Source organism: Dendropsophus ebraccatus, chromosome 14 (genome assembly GCF_027789765.1).
Source record: "Dendropsophus ebraccatus isolate aDenEbr1 chromosome 14, aDenEbr1.pat, whole genome shotgun sequence".
Lineage (NCBI taxonomy): Eukaryota > Metazoa > Chordata > Amphibia > Anura > Hylidae > Dendropsophus > Dendropsophus ebraccatus.
The window spans coordinates 63,896,879-63,909,028 of NC_091467.1; the positions used below are offsets into that span (position 1 = coordinate 63,896,879).

The window sequence follows — 12,150 nt, forward strand, 5'->3', positions numbered from 1 at the left end:
TGCATGAACAGGAATCACTCTGTCACCCTACCTGTCGCACAACCCCTTCACCTATATAAGCGGAGTCACACGACACAATCATTCGTAGTTGTGCCACGTGGAATTGCCATGTAGCCCCAGTCTGTTCTCTTATGGCCCTTCATAGTTTTTTTCCCTCATCTTATAAAGGCTTGTGTACATGTATGTTGTGTTTTTCATTTTACATTTGTTAATAAAAATTCTTGAATCACCTTGATCATAGAATAACATATGGCTGGGTTCACATTGAGATTTTGTTTCCATTTAATGTATATGTTTTCTGAACTCAAAAAGGAAAAATACGTTAAATTGTAAGGATGCCGTCACACACACTGGATCCGCAGTGGATTTCACGCTGCGAATTCACAGCGAGATCTACTGCGGATACAGTATCAGTTCATCCCTAGGAGAATACATACTCCGGGTGGGATTAGCATTGACGTGATGTATTCTCTGGCCGGCAGGGGGTTAACTTACATACTCGCAGCGGGTCATGTCAATCCCGCTGCGAGTATGTATTCTCATAGGGATCCACTGACACTGGATCTGCAGCGGATTTTGCTGCAAATTCACAACGTGAAATCCACTGTTGATCCAGTGTGTGTGAAGGCACCCATAAAATGGATTCCTATACATGAGAATCCATTCCTTATTTACTTAGGCTACATGCACACGTTCCGTATCTTGCCCGTGATCGCGGATCCGCGACATCATTTGTCAGTGGAGACTTAGGAGACCCCGATACACCTTATACTATTGGCCGAACCCGCGGACAGCAGTGGTTTTGGACAACTTTAGTATGAAGTATATGGGGGCCTTTATAAGCAGATGCCAAAATGAATGAAGATATTGATGGAATACAGATTAAATACAGTATACTGCAGTATAGTTATATAGACACAATGTTGGGCTTCCCCCCTCTGTTGCTATTGACCTTGGTTTGCCTACCAGTGTATGAATAGAATTCTGGTATCACAGTGAAGACTGACACCTGCTCAAATTATTAGGGAGAGGGAGTAATGCAGATGCCATTCAGAGTCTGCAGAAAGCTCAGTCATCTTTGTAGGAACTTTAATGACTGATCTTGTTCTCGTCTGGTCACTGATCCAGATCACTGACCCATTATTTGCCCTCCTGCCCTCAGTAAGGCGTGGATGTAAGCCAGACTGCGCCTATTCTCTAACAATGAATAATGCACTACTCCTATTACTGCCTGATTATAAGGAGCCCCCATCAGAGCCCCCTGCACCCGCCTCCGCAGCTTTATACCGAACTCCACAACCCATTAGTGGATTAGATGAGAACGCCAACAATGCTTCATATCATAATAAGACGTCTCCGGTTACACGCCGCTGCCAGGCTCGGTGGCCTACTCTGCTTCTTGCAGGGTTCTGTTCAATTCAGGGCAAACAGAGGTAGCATCTATGTGTTACTTGCTGTAGCAGACGTGAGCAGGTCGCCGGGTTAGTACAGAGCAGCTTATAGGTATTGAGTTACATTAGCCAGGGATAAATGGTCTTCATCCTGATCTTCCTGGTTCATGAATGGAATTCCAATATGGCAGTGAAGACTGACACATTGCTATACATTAGAGCAGAAGAAAGTGTGTGTGTGTGTGGGGGGGGGGACTCCTTAATAATGACGATTTTATGCAGAAAGCTGGATGACTACATCTAGGCGACTTCACCCAGTATCTGCATAGTAAACCAGTCTAACCAGGGTATGTCTGATCAGAGTCTTATATGGGTTAAATGGGACTACATATTAATATAAACTCCAGGATAGGGAAGGATTGAGACTTGAGATAATTTATCCCACACAGCAATATCCACCCTGATTGATACATTGTAACAAAACATCTTCTCTGTGAGCAGGACGAGGTAAAGACAAGTCTTCATACATTGTAGCAAACTGTAAAAGCCATAGACACATAGAAGATTGTCGGCAGGATAATTTCCCCCCCTGCTCTATCCAGTCTGTCCTATTAGTATTTCCCTTCTTATTATCTTAGGATAGATATATGTATATACCAGGCAGGTTACATTCAGTTATTGTAAATTTACCTACCACATCTGCAGGAATTTTGTTCCAAGCATCTACTACTCTTTAAGTATGCTTCTGATCCCTTTGCCCCAACTAACCTCTCACTGTTTTCTCTTGTTATTGAGTTTAGTTTTTTCATTATTAAAAACACTTCCCTCCTGAAAGTTATTTAGCTTACCTGTCATCTAGTGTTTGGGGGGGGGGGGGGGGGGGGGGACATGCAGCCTAGCTTGGGCAGTGTGATCCTTCCTAGACCCTGTTGTATTTTGCTTTGGCAGCTATTATCCCCATTCCTCTGCTCACCCTCATCATGCAGTTCTCTTAAACTCTGTGGATGTGTACAAGAAGTGATGCTCACAACCTGCCAAGTAGGGATGGTCCGAACCTAGTTCGGACGGGGTTCGGACGATTATCGCTGTCTGCCCGCTCTGTACAGCGGGCAGATCCAGCGGGAGGAACGCCTGGAAAACTGGGATACAGCCATAGCCATAGGCTGTATCCCAGTTTTCCAGGCGGTCCTCCCACTGTATCCGCCCGCTGCACGGAGCGGGCAAATCCGATGCTGAGCGTTCGGGTTCAGCCGAACCCGAACCTCGGCGGGTTCGGAACATCCCTACTGCCAAGTATGGGTGCCTTTACACGTATCGGATCTGCAGCGAATTTCACGCTGCGAGTTTGCAGCAAAATCCTCTGTGGATCCTGGTAGTGTGAAGGTCTATGGGGTTACATATCCGCAGCGGAATTTTCATTTCACTGCGTATATGTAACCCGGCCGGAATAGTGGCCGCAGAAAACCTGTCAGTGCACACAATGGAGTGTGGGGCTCCGGCTGCACGCTCCATTAAGTGCAGCAACGAATTCAACTGCAGTGAAGATCATCCGGACGGTACTGCAGTACCGCCTGGGATGATCTTTTCTGTCACCGGCTGTTCCGTGACCCGGCAGGGTGTGAACATAGCCTAATGCTGTAAGAAATCACTACCCCTAAATCTTTCTTTTCTGAAGTCTTCAATAACACAGAACTGCTGATATGATACTCAGGTAGAGGATTTCTCCCCCCCCCCCCCCAAGTGCATTTTACATTTGGAATCATTAAAATCATTAGTTTCCACTGTTTGGACCACTTATCTAGTAACGCTAGATCATTTTCCATATTACTGACACCTCCAGGAATATCAACCCTATTGCACACTACACACTATTATGTCATCAGCAAACAGCCAAACCTTACCTACCAAACCTTCTCCTATATAACCAACCTTCTCCTACGCCTGTAACGTCGGCAAAATTGCGGCCATGTCAATGTCCCCTTAGTTGATCAATTATCCCTATTTTTAGAGTTTGCATAATTTTTACTACAACAGATGTCAAGCTAACTGGCCTGTAGTTACTGGACTCTTCTCTACTACCCTTCTTGTGGATGGGAATAACATTGGTTGTTCTTCAACCATCTCCTGTTAAGAGGGATTTGTTATACAGATCTGTTGGGGGGGCAGCAATCACAGATCCGAGTTTTTTAAGAGCTCTGGGGTGGACACAATTGGGACCCATCGCCTTACTCAACTTTAAACGGACAAGTTGAAGAACTACAACTGGAGACAATATCTTCAAATGTTTCCAAACATTGGTGTTCCCATTCATTGACAGCAAGCCGACATATTGAAAATGTAGAGGAACTGAAACTCAATGTCATAGTAATCACTAGGATGCAACTCTTTATATTAGGGAGATGCGGGAAGAGAGGTGATTGAGGCCCTTTATTACCATAGAAGCAGCACTCTCGGCACACGGATTATGTCACAAATATATTATCACTGACGTCCGTTATTCATGGTGTTTTTCATCTGTCCAAATTACAGACACCCTCGGGTCACCGTTGCTTTCTGGCCAGCAGTTTGTGGGTTAATGGGTAGAACAGCAGCCACTGACTCATTGTGATCGAGCTGCAAAAAGCAACACAGATGATGTTTATTCAGTCACTAAATGTTTGCTGCCACTGATTGATAGAACAGGTCCACAAAGCACTGGCGCTCCCTGCTCTGTATAGATGTGCTGCCAAGGTCATATCAATGTCAGCCGAGAGCCGACAGCTGAGAAAGCCGTAAGATGGACAACTCAAACGTGATTGTTCAGCAGCTATTCCTCCTCCTCCATACACATGTACACTGGGCTCAGCTATTCCTCCTCCATACACATGTACACTGGGCTCAGCTATTCCCCCTCCATACACATGTACACTGGGCTCAGCTATTCCTCCTCCTCCATACACATGTACACTGGGCTCAGCTATTCCTCCTCCTCCTCCTCCATACACATGTACACTGGGCTCAGCTATTCCTCCTCCATACACATGTACACTGGGCTCAGCTATTCCTCCTCCATACACATGTACACTGGGCTCAGCTATTCCTCCTCCTCCATACACATGTACACTGGGCTCAGCTATTCCTCCTCCTCCTCCTCCATACACATGTACACTGGGCTCAGCTATTCCTCCTCCTCCATACACATGTACACTGGGCTCAGCTATTCCTCCTCCTCCATACACATGTACACTGGGCTCAGCTATTCCTCCTCCTCCATACACATGTACACTGGGCTCAGCTATTCCTCTTCCCCCATACACATGTACACTGGGCTCAGCTTTTCCTCCCCCTACTCCATATTCATGTACACTGGGCTCAGCTATTCCTCCTCCTCCATACACATGTACACTGGGCTCAGCTATTCCTCCTCCATACACATGTACACTGAGCTTAGCTATTCCTCCTCCTCCATACACATGGACACTGGGCTCAGCTATTCCTCCTCCTCCATACACATGTACACTGGGCTCAGCTATTCCTCCTCCTCCATACACATGTACACTGGGCTCAGCTATTCCTCCTCCTCCATACACATGTACACTGGGCTCAGCTATTCCTCCTCCTTCATACACATGTACACTGGGCTCAGCTATTCCTCCTCCTCCATACACATGTACACTGAGCTTAGCTATTCCTCCTCCTCCATACACATGTACACTGGGCTCAGCTATTCCTCCTCCTCCATACACATGTACACTGGGCTCAGCTATTCCTCCTCCTCCATACACATGTACCCTGGGCTCAGCTATTCCTCCTCCTCCATACACATGTACACTGGGCTCAGCTATTCCTCCTCCTTCATACACATGTACACTGGGCTCAGCTATTCCTCCTCCTTCATACACATGTACACTGGGCTCAGCTATTTCTCCTCCTCCTCCATATTCATGTACACCGGGCTCAGCTATTCCTCCTCCATACACATGTACACTGGGCTCAGCTTTTCCTTCTCCTCCTCCATACACATGTATACTGGACTCAGCTATTCCTCCTCCTCCTCCATACACATGTATACTGGGCTCAGCTATTCCTCCTCCTTCATACACATGTACACTGGGCTCAGCTATTCCTCCTCCATATTCATGTACACCGGGCTCAGCTATTCCTCCTCCTCCATACACATGTACACTGGGCTCAGCTATTCCTCCTTCTCCTCCATGCACATGTACACTGGGCTCAGCTATTCCTCCTCCTCCATACACATGTACACTGGGCTCAGCTATTCCTCCTTCTCCATACACATGTACACTGGGCTCAGCTATTCCTCCTCCATACACATATATACTGGGCTCAGCTATTCCTCCCCCTACTCCATACACATGTACGCTGGGCTCAGCTATTCCTCCTCCTCCATACACATGTAAACTGGGCTCAGCTATTCCTCCTTCTCCATACACATATATACTAGGCTCAGCTATTCCTCCTCCTCCATACACATGTACACTGGGCTCAGCTATTCCTCCTCCATACACATATATACTGGGCTCAGCTATTCCTCCCCCTACTCCATACACATGTACGCTGGGCTCAGCTATTCCTCCTCCTCCATACACATGTAAACTGGGCTCAGCTATTCCTCCTTCTCCATACACATGTACACTGGGCTCAGCTATTCCTCCTCCATACACATATATACTAGGCTCAGCTATTTCTCCCCCTACTCCATACACATGTACACTGGGCTCAGCTATTCCTCCTTCTCCATACACATGTACACTGGGCTCAGCTGTTCCTCCTCCTTCATACACATATATACTGGGCTCAGCTTTCCCCCCCCCTACTCCATATTCATGTACACTGGGCTCAGCTATTCCTCCTCCTCCATACACATGTACTCTGTGCTCAGCTATTCCTCCCCCTACTCCATACACATGTACTCTGTGCTCAGCTATTCCTCCCCCTACTCCATACACATGTACACTGGGCTCAGCTATTCCTCCTCCATACACATGTACACTGGGCTCAGCTGTTCCTTTTGACCCTCTGTATTCTGACTGGTATCACCATGAAGCCATAGACAGCCCCAGCCCATTGATCATATACTCCCAGCTCTGCTCCTCTAGTCACACAGGGATCACTTGCCTTTGATGCATTTCACTTCTTCAGTGGAATTTCAAGGGTAAAGGGGCAGCGGGTATTAGTGGTGACAGGTTTGTGTACAGTTTCCACAGGGACGATGCTTTGTCCTGCGGCCTCCCCTGCAGAGAACACTGAGGTCACTGGCAGCTATTCACACTCTCATATTTACTGAGTGAATAGAGTGTGTGATGCTGCTGCTGCTGATCATCGTCATTGTCCATTATTCAGTGTCACCATGGCGGACAATACAATTATGATAGGGAGCGGCCATATTGGCTGACTCTGGGAAATAATCAGGTTCAGACTCTAAACTTATAGAAAGTTGGATTCGCTGCTTTACGAAGGTCCTGGGGATCTTTATGGGTCAATCTACAAGTGGTCCACCTCTGTATTGACAGCTTCTGTGTTGATAGAACGGGTCTATGGCCATAGCTTGCCTCCATAGGGACTGTACCATTATCTGATGATGAGAAAAGCTGACTTTTCTTATAGAAACTCACTGAACTGCACTGAACATAAGACACAGTCTGTATTATAGTCCAGATCTAGAAGTTATTGGAAACAATCAGCAAGCTTGCAGACAGACACCCCCTAATTTGTATCTTTCATCAGATTCCCATACGATAATGGGGGGGAATGAAGGGTCAGTGTCATGAGGAACCATTGCTTTGGAGGATGCATATACCATGCAGTGGATGTGATCAGCAGCAGCAGTAATAGCTGATCATGAGGGAGTTAGGGGCAGCCATAAGACTGGCACCTTAAGGTGGGTTTGCCCTAATGAAGCCAATCCTGATAGTAATGCTTGGTACCATCTAGAAGTGTCCCCTATAATTTCCCTTAGGTAGTGGGTGCACCTCCCTGTCCTGGCCTCTAGATGGCAGCATTGTCCTGAGTATCCTCCTCTTCTTGGCTCCTCTTCTCATTTGGAAGGAATTAGGGGAAATTAATGATTGGACAGCCGCTCATCGAGCTTCTCTTAATGGGGCAGCGCAGCCAAGCAGATAAAATCAGTTTCTTCAGAAAAGCTTAGCCAGCCGCAATGTGTCTCCAGTTTATTTTGTTTCTTATCATGAAAAATGGATATGAACGCGCTGCTTGTTTATGTGGTCTCAGTGTACCGAATTAATACCCATGATAGGATCCATCTGTCTCCATCACCGCTCTAAGCCAAAAGCTACTGTAATACCACAGATAGGACTGACACATGTTAGCATTGTGTGGGCCCTGTAACTCTGGAAGCCCCCGATTGCTGCAGACTAATGGACAGCACAGTTATTCTGGAATTGTAGATGGATCAATAATGGATCAAAACTGCAGTGTAAAGTATGGAGATGGATTTTCTGACTATTCCAGACTCTAAAAGACCAGAGGAGACAATGTCTGTAAGCACCGTATAATACATAGTCACTCATAGTCATGTTTATAGTCATAGTCATGGTTATCACCCCTAAACGTTATGTTCCAGTGAATAACGCTTAGTGACAACATAAGAGACTACCCAATATAGTCATTTTGCATGGGAACATTACAGCACTTAAGTTAAAGGGGTTATCCAGCGCTACAAAAACATGGCCACTTTTCCCCTCTCTTGTCTCCAGTTCAAGTGCGGTTTGCAATTAAGCTCCATTTACTTCAATGGAACTGGGTTCCAAACCCCACCCAAATATGGAGAAAAGAGAGTGGGGAAAAAGTGGCCATGTATTTGTAGCGCTGGATAACCGCTTCAAAGGGGTTGTTCACCAAAGGTGGCAGCAGAGAGCTGGAGAGAATACACCACTTCCTGCAAGACATACAGCAGCTTATAAGTACTGTAAGGCTTAAGATTTTTTAATAGAAGTAAATTTCAAATCTCTGGCACTTTCTGGCACCATTGATTTGAAAGATTTTTTTTTTTAGCAAACTACCCCCTACCTTGTTTCACAAAACTTTTCGCATGTCATAAAGCCATATCAAAAGTTTTGATCAGTCCGGGTCTGAGTGTTCAGACCTGTACCAATTGGGAGATCACTAAGCCCGGTCCTCTCCCAGCTCTGTGTCACATTATCAGTCAGACTTATAATGGATCTCTTTGGTGCCCGACTGATAAGTCCAACTGATCACGTGACACAGAGCCGGGAGACCACAAAACTTAGAGTCGTCTTCTTCCGGCTCTATCTCCCAATCGATAGGGGACTGAACACTCAGATCCAGACCGATCAAAACTTTTGACATCTCTCTATGACATGTCAAAAGTTTTGTGAAACGCCAATGACACTTTATAGGGTGACAGACACAAAGATGTGGAGCTGCTCCTTTTTCATGTATCTGTAATATCCTCTGTAATGTGATGTGAATGTACGAACAATCTCTCTCCCATCATTTCTTTACAGGTCATCGTTCCAGTCCTGGCCAATCAGAAGAACCATCAGAACTGGCCGCACGTCGTGTCTCAGGATGTCATGCGTCATGTAAATAACTTAAAAAGCAGCACCTTTGTCATGGTTGGCCAGGTGCGGGGGAAGACATTGCTGCCATTACCTTCAGGATCAGAGAAAGTGGAATACATTGACTATGACAGTGAAAAGAAGTAAGTAGAGGCTGGGTTCGTATATATGTGTATATATATATATATATATATATATATATATATATATATATATATATATATATATATATATATATATAATATATATATACAGCCATCCAAATGCAACAAGCTGGATCCAATGCAATGCTCCACTGAAATGGACCATGGTGCTGGACCAACCTGACTTTTTTAGGCTATGTTCACACTACATATGAGACCGGCCGTTCCGTGACTCCGGCCGGGTCACGGAACGGCCGGTCTCAGCCCGGATCATCACGGTCGGTACTTAAGTATCGGCTGGATGATCTTTCCTCCGTGGAGCTCTGATGCGCAGAGATCAGCGCCCGCCCGCATCAGAGCTTCCCATAGCAGAAGGACCTGTCAGTTCACAAAGTGAAGCGAGCGGCTCTGGCCGCTTGCTTCACTCTGTGAACTGACAGGTCCTTCTGCGGGCGGAATTCATTGAATTTCGTCCGCAAATAATGGACCTGTCAGTTGTTTGCGGCGCCGTATGGGAACTGGCCGGAGCGTATACAATGTGTGTGCACTCCCGCCGGGATCCCATAGCAAATAATGCTATGTTCCACCCCGCAAAACTACGGCTATAGTTTTGCGTCGAGAACTACGGCCGTAGATTTACGTAGTGTGAACATAGCCTTACACTGCATTCAGAGAACTGGAAAGACTTGCAAAATACAGCCAAGGTTTATATTGGACTTTGGTTCTTAGTTTGTGATGGAGCATCTTTATTTATCAAGAAGGTTCTAGTGCCGGTGAACACACTTCAGATGTAAATTACAGATTGGGGCCGGATGGATTTTTTCATCCACATTATGGCCCCAGGTCTGGCTTGTTTGTGGGTGTAGAGACCCATTGTGACAACATCATAGATCCCTATAGACTATAGTGCTGTCAGACCGGGTTGTAGATAGGAACATGGCCTGTAATATGGATGGAAATATACGCTCCTATTACCCTCAGTCTCTTTTCTGCTCTCAGAAGGTTCTCGTAGTCTCTGTGAGACTCCAAGCAAAAAACACAATCGTTTCATGAAGTTTGTTTTTGTGGACTTGTCATAGTTTCAGGCTACAGAATTTTTCTTGTGCTTTATTAGTGAGTGAACTTTCCAGACTTCGGTTGTGTAACCACGGCTGACAGAACCCGGTGTAATCTCATTCATTGCTGTTACCGGGCAGGTGCCAAGGCAGCATTGTGTCGGCTTAACTCTCGCAGCACCGGAGAGACTCAACAGGCGACGTCTGATAATTACTGACATTACCGATCCCGAGCTATAAAAATATTTGTCACATCCCGCCCCGACTAATGGCAGTTTTGCTCTGCATTCTGGGTTTTATGAGGCTATTGATCTGCGCTTTATGTTGATTTCATTTGATCCGGTTACGCCGCTCAGTTAGAAAAGGAGGATTATTGATATGTTACAAATCAAATAGCAGAGAAGCATTAAAAAGTCGGATCTCTGCCAAGAGGAGGTCTGGAGAGAGCAGGAAAATAAACCGCGATCCCAGGACCCGCTCTGGAAATGCAAGTCAGGCACACTTGCTTCTTATACTTGGCACTGGGAGGCCTACAGTAGGGTGTGTAATAGGACACATCCGCAGCACAGAGTATTTCAGGAAAGGAGTTTTATTTCTCATTACCACAAGGGGGTAGGAGCAATATAGTATGGTCCCTCAACAGCAGCACAGATTATTTCAGGAGAACAAGATGCTGGCCATGTTAATAAACAGACTTAGAGTTAAACAGTAAATGGAGCAAGGTTACCAGCAGCACAGAGTATTTCAGGGGAAAAGTGGGATTTCAACATAGTGTTAGGGGAAGGGCACCCCAGAAGCACATTTTAAGAGGGACGTAAACTTATCCTGTGGGAGGTCACACATTGAAAAAGACATAGTGTTGGGAGCAGAGTCCCCAGAAGTACAGAGTATTTGAGGAGAGGACTGTGCTGATCCTGTGGGAGGTCACACACTGACATTACAGAGGACAGAGTAGCACCCTGCAGCGGTACAAATCATCATGCTATAAAACAGGGACGGGGAAGCTTCTGCCCTCCAGCTGTTGCAAAACTACAATTCCCATCATGCCTGGACAGCCAAAGCGAAGCTTTGGCTGTCCAGGCATGATGGGAATTGTAGTTTTGCAACAGCTGAAGGGTTGAAGGTTCCTCTGCTATAAAATATGTCTATCTACATCTCATTTGTTTCATCTTCAGTGACAACCTGGACAAAACGATCGTCCACGCCATTGAGTCTGCCATCATACACTGGAGCCATCAGGTGCGCGGGGTGCTCAAGAGAGAGTCAGCCGAGCAACTATTACTGGGAAAGAATCCAAACCCAAGTGTGGAGCTCGATTTCTGGAAAAACAGGTGAGATAACACTGACTGGAGATATGAGATCCCAGGGAGCATCTGAGTGGGTGCCCACAGGTGTGGATGCAGCTTTGGATGTGTTTGGAGGATAACTGTTCATCCATGAATAAAATAATGCAGTTCAGAAAATGGTTATCGCTTTCTTCCAGAAACAGCCCCACACCCTCCACTGGCTGTATCCGAGATTGTAGTACTTGGTGTTAAACAGCAATACCAGACACAAACTATGGACAAGAGTGTCGCTCTTTCTGAAAAAAAACAGCTATGTTTTTCATGATTCATACAATCCCTGAAATGGGTTTTCCTGGACATAGGTGCTTTCTTCAAAAATAATGCCACAATGTCCTCAGTATGTGTGAGGTATTACACCTCAGGGAACTAAGTTGCAATACCACACACAAACTGTCAGTGTCTCTCCAGTCTTCCCATACTTATAAACTGCTGTATGTCTTGCTGGAAGTGGTGTTTTCTTTTCAGTCTGACACAGTGCTCTCTGCTGCCACCTCTGTCCATATCAGGAACTGTCCAGAGCAGGAGAGGTTTTCTGAGTGGATTTGCTGCTACTCTGGACAGTTCCTGACATGAACAGAGGTGTCAGCAGAGAGCGCTGTGTCAGACTGGAAAGAATACACCACTTCTTGCAGGACGTACAGCAGCTGATAAGTACTGGAAAACTGGAGATTTTG

General features: G+C 45.9%; 1 protein-coding gene across 1 annotated transcript in view; it reads left to right on the forward strand.

The window, feature by feature from the left end:
• Positions 1 to 12,150, forward strand: part of DNAH9 (dynein axonemal heavy chain 9) — a 141,214-nt gene that overhangs the window by 12,018 nt on the left and 117,046 nt on the right. The window contains exons 4-5 of the mRNA XM_069952168.1: positions 8,879 to 9,075; positions 11,306 to 11,461. Of these exons, the coding sequence (XP_069808269.1) occupies positions 8,879 to 9,075; positions 11,306 to 11,461 (353 nt within the window). The remainder of the gene's footprint in view (positions 1 to 8,878; positions 9,076 to 11,305; positions 11,462 to 12,150) is intronic.